Source organism: Corythoichthys intestinalis, chromosome 16 (assembly GCF_030265065.1).
Source record: "Corythoichthys intestinalis isolate RoL2023-P3 chromosome 16, ASM3026506v1, whole genome shotgun sequence".
Classification (NCBI taxonomy): domain Eukaryota; kingdom Metazoa; phylum Chordata; class Actinopteri; order Syngnathiformes; family Syngnathidae; genus Corythoichthys; species Corythoichthys intestinalis.
This window is the reverse complement of record NC_080410.1, coordinates 51,140,174-51,153,597: the sequence shown is the minus strand read 5'-3', so window position 1 is coordinate 51,153,597 and position 13,424 is coordinate 51,140,174. Positions and strand designations below refer to the sequence as shown.

The 13,424-nt window shown below is 39.5% G+C and overlaps 1 protein-coding gene across 2 annotated transcripts in view; it reads right to left on the bottom strand.

The window, feature by feature from the left end:
* abca3b (ATP-binding cassette, sub-family A (ABC1), member 3b) overlaps positions 1–13,424 on the bottom strand; it is a 70,364-nt gene that overhangs the window by 22,311 nt on the left and 34,629 nt on the right. For both annotated transcript variants that reach the window (XM_057817574.1, XM_057817575.1), the window contains exons 12-17: positions 9,410–9,539; positions 9,152–9,306; positions 8,936–9,091; positions 6,929–7,139; positions 4,594–4,744; positions 4,381–4,479 (exon numbers count right to left, since the gene is read on the bottom strand). In XM_057817574.1, the coding sequence (XP_057673557.1) occupies positions 4,381–4,479; positions 4,594–4,744; positions 6,929–7,139; positions 8,936–9,091; positions 9,152–9,306; positions 9,410–9,539 (902 nt within the window). The remainder of the gene's footprint in view (positions 1–4,380; positions 4,480–4,593; positions 4,745–6,928; positions 7,140–8,935; positions 9,092–9,151; positions 9,307–9,409; positions 9,540–13,424) is intronic.

The window sequence follows — 13,424 nt, the reverse complement described above, 5'->3', positions numbered from 1 at the left end:
AATCGGCTCGTCTCACCCGCCAGGAGGAGTTCCAAGTCACGAAGGTCTAAACCCAGCTCACGTTCCCTAAACAATCATGTGACGCTTCTTTGTGTAATTAACAGCACCTGTGACTTACCTGTGGCACATAACAGGTGGTGCCAATAACAATCACGCTTGCAGCCAATTAAAATGGATTAAAGTTGACTCAACCTCTGTCCTGTGTCCTTGTGTGTACCACATTGAGCATGGAGAAATGAAAGAAGACCAAAGAACTGTCTGAGGACTTCAGAAGCAAAATTGTGAGGAAACATGGGTAATCTCAAGGCTACAAGTCCATCTCCAAAGACCTGAATGTTCCTGTGTCTATCGTGCGCAGTGTCATCAACAAGTGTAAAGCCCGTTGCACTGTGGCTAACCTCCCTAGATGTGGATGGAAAAGAAAAATTGATGAGAGATTTCAACGAAAGACTGTACGGATGGTGGATAAAGAACCTTGACTAACATACAAACAAGTTCAAGCTGTCCCGCAGTACGAGGGTGCTACAGTGTCAACCCGTACTATCTGTCTGCGTCTGAATGAAAAGGGACTCTACCCAGGTAGACCCTACTTCTGACCCAGAGAGATAAAAAAGCCAGGCTGGAGTTTGCCAAAACTTAGCTGAGAAAGCCAAAAACGTTTTGGAAGAATGTTCTCTGGTCAGATGAGACAAAAGTAGAGCTTTTTGGGAAAATGTATCAACAGAGTTTACAGGGAAAAGGCATTCAAAGAAAAGAACACTGCCATCACATTCAAACATGACGGAGGTTTCCTGATGTTTTGGGGTTGCTTTGCTGCCTCTGGCACTGGACTGCTTGACCGTGTGCATGGTATTATGAAGTCTGTAGACTACCAACAAATTTTGCAGCATAATTTAGGGCCCAGTGTGAGAAAGCTGGGTCTCCCACAGAGTTCATGGGTCTTCCAGCAAGACAATGACCCAAAAGCACTAGAAAGTGGTTTGAGAGAAAGCACTGGAGACTTCTAAAGTGGCCAGCAATGAGTCCACACCTGTGGAGAGATCCGAAAATGGCCCCCTTCAAATCTCAGAGACATGGAGCAGTTGGCCAAAGAAGAATGATCTAAAATTCCAGCAGAGCATTGTAAGAAACTCATTGATGGATACCGAAAGCGGTTGTTTGCAGTTATTTTGTCTAAAGGTTGTGCTACTAGCAGAGGTTGCGCTAGACTTTTTCATTGTCTGTCATTTTGACTGACAGGGTCATAAAAATCCGGTCATAATCTATTTTTACCCGTCACTTAAATTTTTAAAATGACTATATCTTGATGCAGTCACTATATGTATATACACAATAATACAATAATACTTTATAATATAAAGTAACTAACATTAGTGCAGTCATGGATTACAGTAAGCAGGCCAGTACTGTGTTTCCATATATATTTTTATTATATTATGTATATACAGGATATATATGTATATATATTATGTATATATATATATATATTTTTTTTTTCCTCCCAAGTGGGACCTTCCGTGATCCTAATACATTTAATAATAATGAAATATTATATAATTCCATTATATATATATATATATATATATATACAGTACTGTGCAAAAGTTTTAGGCAGGACACCTGCGTAAAATCGTTAGAAAGTTGTATGGACTTACAATCTGCTAGCTTGTTGTTTCCTGTTGTCTTCCGAAATACACCTGGGTGACGGCGCGTCAAGTGTTCGTTCATAGCCGACGTGCTACCGTGGTATGCGAGCTCAGCTTAGCAAAAAGAGTACACACAGTGGTGGCACCCACCATATTTTCCTTGAAATAATTTCAGGCTCTGGCTAGTCTGGTCCGCTTTTTTGGCTTTATGCCGCTTTCACCGTGTTACCAATTCTGCCCTTCTTGGCAATTGGCGGCGTTTTCAACTGCTCGCCGCAGTGAGGAGTGAACCGGCGATTCATTTGATTCGTTGTCATCCTTCACTGCCTCAGTCCCTCTTTTTTCACCTCTTTTATCAACACCATCGTGGTTTTGGGGCTTTTTGAAGAAACTTCGGACACTCAGTTGCCTTGACATTTTTCCGAGTAAGGCCAACGACATCATGCATCAGGAGAGTCAATAGCTAATTAATATGCTCACTCGCCACCCTGTGGTCTGGGGTGTTAATTGCAACCTATCAAAATGACAGATGGACTTCAGTTTTTTCCGTCACCGTTGTAAAAACCGTCAACAACGGAAAATATTCGGTTAACGCGACCCCTGGCTACTAGGTACTACGCTAAGGGTGCCAATACTTTTGTCCGGCCCATTTTTGGAGTTTTGTGTAAAATGATAATGATTTAATTTTTTTTTTCATTTCCTTTTGTGTTTTTTCATTGCAATAAATGAAGACATTACAACCAAAGCATTTGTTATTGCAATCATTTTCTGGGAGAAAATGTGCATTATCTGAAAGAACTGCAAGGGTGCCAATACTTTTGGCCAGCAGCATAAGGCTGTAAGTTGTTTCAGCAAAGGCATTTTCAATTAAGTCTACTGCTACAGTTTGTGGAGTTACGTGTGAGCGATTTGCTATGAGAATTGTAAATACATTAGCATTTGTAGCATTTAAACTAGTGGACGTTTGTTAGGCAAATTAGGCTAATTTAATCTACTAAATTTCCATATTGATTAGACTAGATGGACGTTTGAACACCAATTGTTTTGTGTCAAGTGTAATATTGTTAAAATGCGTGTCGTTTTGAACATATGTTTACATATACAGTATGTGTTACAGCTTTACAATTTGTCAAAAGTGAGGGAAGTCAAAAGCTTCAAAAAGCACAATTGCCTTGTTTGCTGTCAGTCAAGCTGAACAACTTCACGTTTAGTGAGGACAGAACACTTCATATTAATAAAGTAAAGTACTGTAAGGTATAATTTGGTCATGTTTATGCAACTAAAAAAAAAAAAAAAAAAGACTGGTGGCAAAATGGCAAACGAGACTTGCGTCGTAAAGTTGAAATCATGTAAGTCGAGTACATTGTAAACCGGGGACTAACTGTATACGGTTGAGTGTGGATGATATTTTTCCCACAAACGAGGTGGTGTGGAAGATTTTTTTTCTTGATTGATGAGGCAAAATAGTCGTTTTTACAAAGCCCTGCTGCGTGTGGCCATAGACTTCATAATGATATTGACGGTACCACGACGGACGATAAATAGGGGGCCTGCATTATTGGCGAGGCCGTCAAAGCTGACCGAGTGGAATCACAGACAACGAGCTTTTTTCGTTAAAAATTGTTGTGAATAAATCCTTAAATCCCCGAATTCTTTATAGATAGGGACGTAAAACATTCTCGATTATTGGTTAAAAGCAACAAAAAACAAAAAACAAAAAAAAAAACAACAACAAAAAAAGTGCAGTTAGCATTTATTTTACCTAAATACGTCGAAGTACAATGCTAGTCTGTTAGTGAATGTAGCCAGCGTCCGCCTGATGTAAACAGAGCTTTTCCGGTGAAAATTCTTGTGAATAAATGCTTAAATCCCCGAATTCTTTATAGATATGGACGTAAAACATTCTCGATTCTTGGTTAAAAGCAACAAAAAACAAAAAACAAAATAACGTGCAGTTAGCATTTATTTTACCTGAATATGTCGAATTACAATGCTAGTCTGTTAGTGAATGTAGCCAGCGGCTGCCTGATGTAAACAGAGCTTTTCTGGTGAAAATTCTTGTGAATAAATGCTTAAATCCCCGAATTCTTTATAGATATGGACGTTAAACATTCTCGATTCTTGGTTAAAAGCAAATTAAAAAAAAAAACGCAAAAAAACATGCAGTTAGCATTTATTTTACCTGAATTTGTCGAAGTACAATGCTAGTCTGTTAGTGAATGTAGCCAGCGGCTGCCTGATGTAAACAGAGCTTTCCCGGTGAAAATTCTTGCGAATAAATGCTTAAATCCCCAAATTCTTTATAGATATGGACGTAAAACAGTCTCGATTCTTGGTTAAAAGCATAAAAAAAACGTGAAGTTAGTATTTATTTTACCTAAATATGTCGAAGTACAATGCTAGTCTGTTAGTGAATGTAGCCAGCAGCTGCCTGATGTAAACAGAGCTTTTCCGGTGAAAATTCTTGTGAATAAATGCCTAAATCCCTGAATTCCTTATAGATATGGACGTAAAACAGTCTCAATTCTTGGTTAAAAGCAAAAAACAAAAACGTGCAGTTAGCATTATTTTACGTAAATATGTCAAAAAACAATGCTAGTCCCTAGCGGTTAATTTCTCCCATTGATTTTTTTCATAACGACTACAAAAGCACATGAACAGGATGCACTTGTAATGAGCGATTAGCAACTTTCAGGCAGCACTTGACTTCCCTTATCAGGCCGTTAACACTGACCTGAGGAAGACCTCCTCCATAGTGGTGACGGAGGCCCCGTAGCTGGCGATGCCCAGCTCCTCTCTGTTCATCTCCAGCTCGGCAAAGAGCAGTTCGAACCTGATGGAAAACGCAGGAGGAGCAAAAAAATGGTGTTTTGTTATTCCTTTCCCAAAGGAAAATGGGGACGAATTGTGTGTACTGTATATTCATCATGTTTCTGTCATCAGTCACCTGCTGGTGCTTTCCTTTGGGAGAATGTAGGAGAGCTCCGCCCCCGCACTGCTCTCCAGTGTGGCGTTCGGGACATACAAGTGAACCAGGCGGGTGATCTCCGACACGTTACACAGGGCTTCTTTCACAATCACCATGTGGTAGCCGGCACCTGGTGGAATTTTTGGAATATTTTATTCATATTATTATATACTTTTTTTATTATTACCATAATAATATTATATACGATTATGATTATAGTAGGGTTAGGTTAGGTAATAGTATTATACTATAGTATAATACTGTAGTATCATATATAATAAAATATTTTTACAGTGATATGAAAAAGTATCTGAACCTTTTGGAATTTCTCACATTTCTGCAGAAAATCACCATCAAATGTGATCTGATCTTTGTCAAAATCAAACAAATGTAAAAACAGTGTCCACCTTAACTACAACCACCCAAACATTTGTAAGTTTTCATATTTTAATGAAGATAGCATAAAAAATAAATAAGTGAACCCTCTGCCTAAGGAGACTGAAAGAGCAATTGAAACCCATTTTTATTGAACAATTTAAGTCAGGTGTGCCCAATCACTGATGAGTGGTTTAAAGCTGCCCTGCCCACTATAAAACACACCCCGGGTAAGAATTGTCTTGATGAGAAGCATGGTCTGATGTGCATCATGGCTCGGTCAAAAGAGCTGTCTGAAGACCAGCGATCAAGGATTGTTGTTTTGTATAAAGCTGGGAAAGGATACAAAACCATCTCCAAAAGTCTAGACGTTCATCCATTCCAGTCAGAGAAGTTGTCTACAAATGGACAGAGTTTGGCACTGTTGCTTCTCTCCCGAGGAGTGGCCGTCCACCAAAGATGATGCCAATAGTTCAGCACAGAATACTCAGAGAGTAAAAAAGAACCATATAGTGTCTGCTCTGTGCACACATCAACTATATGTAAAACTATGGCCAAGAATGGTGTTCTTGGGAGGACTCCACGGAGGAAGTAACTACCGTCTAAAAAAAACTTGTTGCTTGTTCAATGTTCTCAAAAAGGCACTTGGACACTCCACAGAAGTTATTTTGTGGACTGATGAAATCAAAGTTGAATTGTTTGGGAGTAACACACAATGTCATGTGTGGACGAAAAATGGAATAGCTCATTAACATCAACACCTCATCCCCACCGTGAAGCATGGTGGTGGGAGCATCATGATTTGGGGCAGTTTTGCTACCTCAGGGCCTGGACAACTTGTAATCATTAATGGAAGAATGAATTCAAAAGTTTTGCAGGAAAACCTGAGGCCGTCTGTCAGACAGTTGAGCTAAAAAAGAGGATGGATGCTGCAACAAGACAATGGTCCAAAAGTAAATCAACTTCAGAATGGTTTCAGAAGAACAAAATACACGCTCTGGAGTGGCCAAGTCATAGTCCAGACTTGAACCCTGTTGAGATGCTGTGGCATGACCTAAAGACAGTGTGAAATGCCATGCATCCCAGGAATCTGACTGAACTTTTGTAGAGACGAATGGGCCAAGATTAGTCCTGATCGATGTGCTAGACTGATCTGCAGCTACAGCAAGCGTCTGGTTGAAGTTATTGCTTCCAAAGGGGGGTCACAAAATATTAAATGTGATGGTTCACTTATTTTTCCCTGTCATTGTTTGCATACGATCCTCATTTAAATATGAAAACCTATAAATGTTTGGGTGGTTTTAGTTAAAGCACTGTTTTTTCATCTGTCCGATTTTGACAAGCTCAGCTCACATTTGATGGCGATTTTATGCAGAAATGTGAAAAATCCAAAAGGTGCAGATACTTTTTCATACCACTGTATACATATTATACATAATTAATTCCATATAATTAAATAAAAATAAAATAATTAAACAACATTTAAGATAAATACATTTCTAAAATACATTTCTGGTTAGAAATGTAGTTATTTCATTTTATAGAATTATTTTATTACATAAAAAATAAAAACGATCATAAAAATATTAATTTCAAATTTTTTTCATGACTTTTGCAGGTCTTAAGTGCCAATTGTCCGCTTTCCTTGCCATTGACAGTTATGGATGTCCAATCCATCTTAACTCATTGGCTGCTGTTGACTATAATAGAGGGTTAGTTTGCTGCAAGCCTTTCCAGTTCCAATACTTTGGCTGTCTGCAAGTGACAAAGTCATTTAAATTGACAGCACAAGGATGACAAGAACCACATAATTGGACGTCCATAATCGTCAATGGCACTGAAACAGTTTTGGTTTTTTTTAAAAAAAAGATTAGATACACAAAAGAAAATGTGATTGAAAGGAAAAAGTAAGGCCGTACAGCCCCTGGTGGTCACCGACCATATTTGTTCTTGAGGAAAAGCGGCGAGCCGCAGCATTGCAGCTCGCCGCCGGCCATGATGGCGATGCGGTCGCCCAGTAGGTCGGCCTCGTCCATGAAGTGGGTGGTGAGCAGGATGGTGCGTCCGCTCTTCTCGCCCTGGAGGAGATCCCAGGTGGCGCGGCGGGCAGACGGGTCCATACCGGACGTGGGTTCGTCTAACATCACCACCTAGATAACGCGACCAAACAGAATATTTTAGGCCGATCTACTTCATTTTAGGGCTGTCAAACGATTAAAATTTTTAATCGAGTTAATTACAGCTTAAAAATGAATTAATCGTAATTAATCGCAATTCAAACCATCTATAAAATATGCTATATTTTTCTGTAAATTGTTGTTGGAATGGAAAGATAAGATGGATATATACATTCAACATACGGTAGATAAGTACTGTATTTGTTTATTCATTCATTCATTCATTTTCCATGCCGCTTTTCCTCACGAGGGTCGCGGAGGTGCTGGAGCCTATCCCAGCCAACTTCGGGCAGTAGGCAGGGGACACCCTGAACTGGTTGCCAGCCAATCGCAGGGCACAAGGAGACATACAACCATTCACGCACACATTCATACCTACGGACAATTTAGAGTGTTCAATCAGCCTACCATGCATGTTTTTGGGATGTGGGAGGAAACCGGAGTTCCCGGAGGAAACCCACGCAGGCACGGGGAGAACATGCAAACTCCACACAGGAAGGCCGAAGCCCGGGATTGAACCCTTGATCTCAGAACTGTGAGGCAGATGTGCTAACCACTAAGCCACCGTGCCGCCCTGTATTTGTTTATTATAACAATAAATCAACAAGATGGCATTAACATTATTAACATTCTCTTAAAGTGATCCATGGATAGAAAGACTTGTAGTTCTTAAAAAATAAATGTTAGTACAAGTTATAGAAATTTTATATTAAAACCCCTCTTAATGTTTTCGTTTTATTAAAATTTGTAAAATTTTCAATCAAAACATAAACTAGTAGCTCGCCGTTGTTGATGTCAATAATTACACTAGGGCTGCAGCTATCGAATATTTTAGTAGTCAATTAATCAATGGACTAGTTAGTTCAAATAATCGAGTAATCGGATAAGGAACATGAAAATTTAAAATAACTGAGCGGAACCTCAAACGGGATTTAAAATAAATAAATGAGGATCTATATAAAGCAAAAGAACAATTGGCTAATTTACATAGAAAAAGTCAGCTAGCTTAAATGCTACAAAACGCTTAAGTTTTTTTTTTTTTTTTTTTTTTACAATACTCTTAACAAAAGGTTCAGACACATATTCCCACAAAAAATGGCTCAATATACCTATAAACTAAATTATGAATGCATTAAAAAACATTAGCTCAAACAAAAACATAGCTTACGTTGCTCTTAACAGGGAGCAGTTGGATTCCTCCATATGCAAAGAGGCAGACCAGAGAGCAGTGTATCCAGCCTAATTAATAAAACTAAACCAGTTCAATGCCTCTTTAATCAAACGAATACTCGAAGCAACAAAATTTAATTCGAATATTATTTTCTAATCGATTACTCGAGATGACCAATTAATCGTTGCAGCACTAAATTACACCATGCTCACTCATGGTACTAACCCATAAAATCAGTTGGACCCAAGCGCCAGCAGAGGGAGCCAAACACCAAAAAACAAGTAACAAGCGGACATTACACTGTACTGTGATTTTAGTCTGTTTGAGCGGGGCATGTGCGTTAATTGCGTCAAATATTTTAATGTGATTAATTAAAAAAATTAATTACCACCCATTAACGCGATAATTTTGACAGCCCTATTTCATTTCAATTCAATTCAAATTCCATTCAATACACTTTAATGAGCACATTAATTAAGAAAGGCAAGTGAAACACTATTTATATAAACGTGTATATACAGTGGTACCTCTAACAACAGCAACAACAAAAAACAATGGTCCGAAAAGGCACTGGCGCAAGTAGTCGTTGATCCCTAACCTTGGAGTCGCCAATGAGGGCGATGCCGATGGAGAGTTTGCGCTTCATGCCGCCCGACAGCGTTTTGGAGCGGGCGTTTCGCTTGTCTTCCAGATGGAGTATCCCGATGATTCTGTCCACCTCGTCCGGAATCTTCTCTTTGGAAAAGCCTTTCAACTGAATGGAAGACAGCGGTCATCGCATACGCACAGTCACTCTCGTTTACAGAGCGAGTACCTGCGCATAGAAAAGCAGGTGCTCTTTGACGGTCAGATTATCGAAGAGAACGTCGTGTTGAGGGCAGAGTCCCAGACTGCGGCGGATCAGAGCCATGTCTTGACAGATGTCGTAGCCGTTGATGTAGGCCCTCCCGCCAGTCGGGGGGAACAGACCTGCCCAGATAAAAAAAAAAAAAAAAAGGAAGCAACGTCACGTCACTGCCAACATTCCCGCTTCATACGGATCAGATCTCTAATGAGTTTTCAAAGTGGTCACCTGTCAACATGGACAGCGTGGTGGTCTTGCCGGCACCGTTGTGTCCTAAGAGAACGGTTATCTGGCCCTCGAACATGTTGAGCGTGAGATCCCGGACGGCTTTGCGGCTTTTCTTGCCCACTCGGAACTCCTGTGGTGGGACCGTCACAAATTCAACTTTTCAATTACACCGCTTTCTTCTCTTCGTTTGTACCTTGCGGCTTTCACAACGAAGCGGCTTATTTACGGGATAAACGAGCGTCAATTTTTTTTTTCCCCATTTATGTTGCGCATGATGACATTGCAAGATGTGGTCAGTCTTTGAACGCACCCTTAGGGCGACTCTTGAGTTCCCGTGGTTATCTGTGCATTCTCGGTTTCTATTCTATTCCGCAAATGCAGCCTTAGCTACAGGTAGTCCCCGGGTTACAAACGAGTTCTGCTGGTGATGTAACCTGAATTTCCGCGTAAATCTGAATGAACCCTTGACACGCTGAGCGTTTTTTGTGAAATTAGGTGTGGATTTTTCATTAAGTAATTATAAACTAAAACAAGAGCTCAAACATGCCTTTTACATCTTTTAATTCCTAAATCAAAAAAGGAAAATATCATGAACCTTTTTCCAAAATTTTTACATTTTTGAAAGTGTCATAATCTGTAAAAGCTAAAGAATTTCAAATGCCAAATATGAAAAATCGCAAACATTGCTTGATTACTTATAAACTACAAAATCTCAGTAAGGTTTTGAATGCTGATCATTAGGGCTGTCCCAAACGACTAATTTTCTCCTGATTAGTCAGCCGACTATTTTTACGATTAGTCGACTAATCTAATAATTAAAAAAAATATTGTTTTTGTTTACTAATTTAGCAATGAAATTTTTGTTGACGCTTATCAATTCACAAAAAACATATTGGAACACTTAAATTATTTATTAAAATACAAATAAACACATAAATAATAATAAACCACAAATAAACAATGAGTTCAAATGCTGATAGAATTTACTAGTGTAGCACCTGATTGAAAAGGTGGTCTCTTAAACTGATGGTTTACAACTTTTATTCCATCCTTGATGTAATCACACCGTAAGAGCTATGGTGCACACAAATAAAACAACACAATTAGAAATTAACAAAAACTTTTCACCTTTTTCCTTTTAAACCTTATTTATATATCAATGAATTGCCTTTACCTTAATTTATTACCTTATCATTGACAATCTCTCCCTTGAGTGCAATCACTGTATATACTGTATATATTTATGAACTTTTAACCTTATATAATTTTCTATACCATAAAATAAACCATAACATGAAATAAACCTTTCAGTTAGCATTAAGGACAATACTAATAGCACTTATAGACCCTACCCACGTGACGTCACAACTCCTTCCTCCTGACTGGTGCCGCCCAATTGTCCGTCAACACATCATGTTTACCTGTTACGGCTACGTACATTCCTTCTATTTACGATGTGTTTTTCTGCTCGTTAACATTAATAATCAAAATGGTGAAGGCGTGTGTGGCGGTTGGTTGCAATAACAGAGAAGATAGACGGAGAAGACGGAGAGACTTGAAGTTCTACCGGATTCCGAGAGACCCGGAGAGAAGAGAGCGAGATGGGCTGCTGCAATTCGACGAGAAAACTGGGCTCCAAACGATTACCACAGATTATGTAGTAGTCATTTTATATCTGGTAAGATGCATTTAATATATATTTAGAGGGTTTGGGGCTGACAACCACAATTAAGATCATTGCTAGGCTAATCGCCGACAACATACACGTATGTATGTAGTGAGAGTGCTATCGCTAAACCATATAAACATTAAAAGCCCTAACTCCATTGACAAATGACATGAAATACATTAGACTTGACAGTGGATGTTAGCAATAACAAAAGATTTTGAATTGAAAATTTCATAACTCACCTTTCCAAGCACAAGATAGATTCCTGCCGAATTTTCGTGGACGAGGACCTGTTTCACCCAACCAGCAACGAAGTATTTATAAGCCTCCAAGCTCTTAAAGTTTTTCAAACTTTCGAGAGAATAGGCTGATTTTGTGTGGACAGTTCAGGGTAGCAAGCAGATGTCAGGCAAATACGGCGGAGACAGCGGGTCGAAAAACATCGATTTAGGCATCAAATATGGATCTGGCGAATGGCGAAACTGAAGCTTTTCCACATAACGCCTTTTATGCAACGCATCAAGTGAGTTTACGGCATCCGAAAGCACCGGGTCTTCCATGAAATGCATTATAAATTGCTCGATCAATTGAGACCATTGATAATACAGACACAAAATGACGGACAAGGGGGCGGAACCATACAGCGAGCACGTGATTTTGTGACATCGGTGGGTAGGGTCTATAGGCCCATTGTCAATGAAACGTTATTATTCAGTAAGGCGACAGCACCCTCTGGTGTACAAAAAATGAAAAGAAAAAAAAAAAAATTACAAACGGTGACGGCGCTTGAGGTGTTTATTCACGGCCGACGTGCAGCCAAGCTTGGCATTGAACAGACAGGGCAGAAGAGTGTATCCTCCGTTGTTTCTTTGAAATAAGTCAATGTTTTGGACACTCTGGTGCGCTTTTTTTGGCTTTGTGCCGCTTTCCCCGCTTGCATACAGAGCATCCGACATTCTGAACTTTCCACGCATGTATTTTTTTTTAACCCTTCATTAACCGTCGACGGGATGTTGTGCTCGTCGACGGATTTACGTCATCGATGATGTCGACTATGTCGACTAGTCGGGACAGCTCTACTGATCATAAAAAAAAACAAAACAAAAAAAAACCATCTTAGCTTTAATTTGACATATTGCACATTGAGGTTGAGCAAATGAGCACAGAGTCATTGTAATTCCATAAAAACGTTTTGACAATCGTTTGTACGTCATTAAACTTGAAAAATAACATTTTCTATTCATTTCAATGAAATGAAACTTCATCTTGTTAAATCTGGGAGGGGTCTGTTCATTCCACAGTTCTTCTTGGAGGGGATCAATACCATTGTTTATCAACTGCTTTTCCTCTGATTCCATGTCCCCTCTTTCTGGAGACTCACCAGAATTGGCATAATTTACTGCTTGTACTTGCCTCCACACCTTCTTCTGCCCCTGCCTTGTCGTTGTGATGCTATATTTCCAATTCAATTGTAATTAAAATTGATTATACCAGCAGATAGATGATATAAAACTTTGCGGATGCCAGATGGCGGCCACTGACGTGAACATCAAATGGATTTTTCCAGTCGGTTCGGCAAAACTCGCTGAGTTAAGATGCAACAGTGCTGCCATCTGGTGTTGAATGAAAGCCAACTACGCCCGGTAGCAAATGCGCCATGGACTGGTACCGGTCTCCGACCCGTTTGGGGACCCCTGCCGTAACGAGACTTAAAAAAAAAACTACAGGGGACAAAATGGTGCACGACACTCAGCCGTTGTTAAGTCAGAACATACGTCCTAACCGAGGGACTACAGTGGTATGAAAAAGTATCTGAACCTTTTGGAATTTCTCACATTTCTGCATAAAATCACCATCAAATGTGATCTGATCTTTGTCATAATCACACAGATGAAAAAACAGTGTCTGCTTTAACTAAAACCACCCAAACATTTATAGCTTTTCATATTTTAATGAGGATAGTATGCAAATAATGACATAAGGGGGAAAAATAAGTGAACCATCACATTTCATATTTTGTGCCCACCCCCCTTTGGCAGCAATAACTTCAACCAGACGCTTCCTGTAGCTGCTGATCAGTCTGTCACATCGATCTGGACTAATCTTGGCCCATTCTTCTCAACAAAACTGCTGTAGTTCACTCAGATTTTTGGGATGTCTGACATGAATCGCTGTCTTTAGGTCATGCCACAGCATCTCATTGGCGTTCAAGTCTCAACTTTGACTTGGCCACTCCAGAACCTGTATTTTGTTTTTCTGAAACCATCCTGAAGTTGATTTACGTCTGTGTTTTTGATCATTGTCTTTTTGCAATATCCATCCTCTTTTTAGCTTCAACTGTCTGAC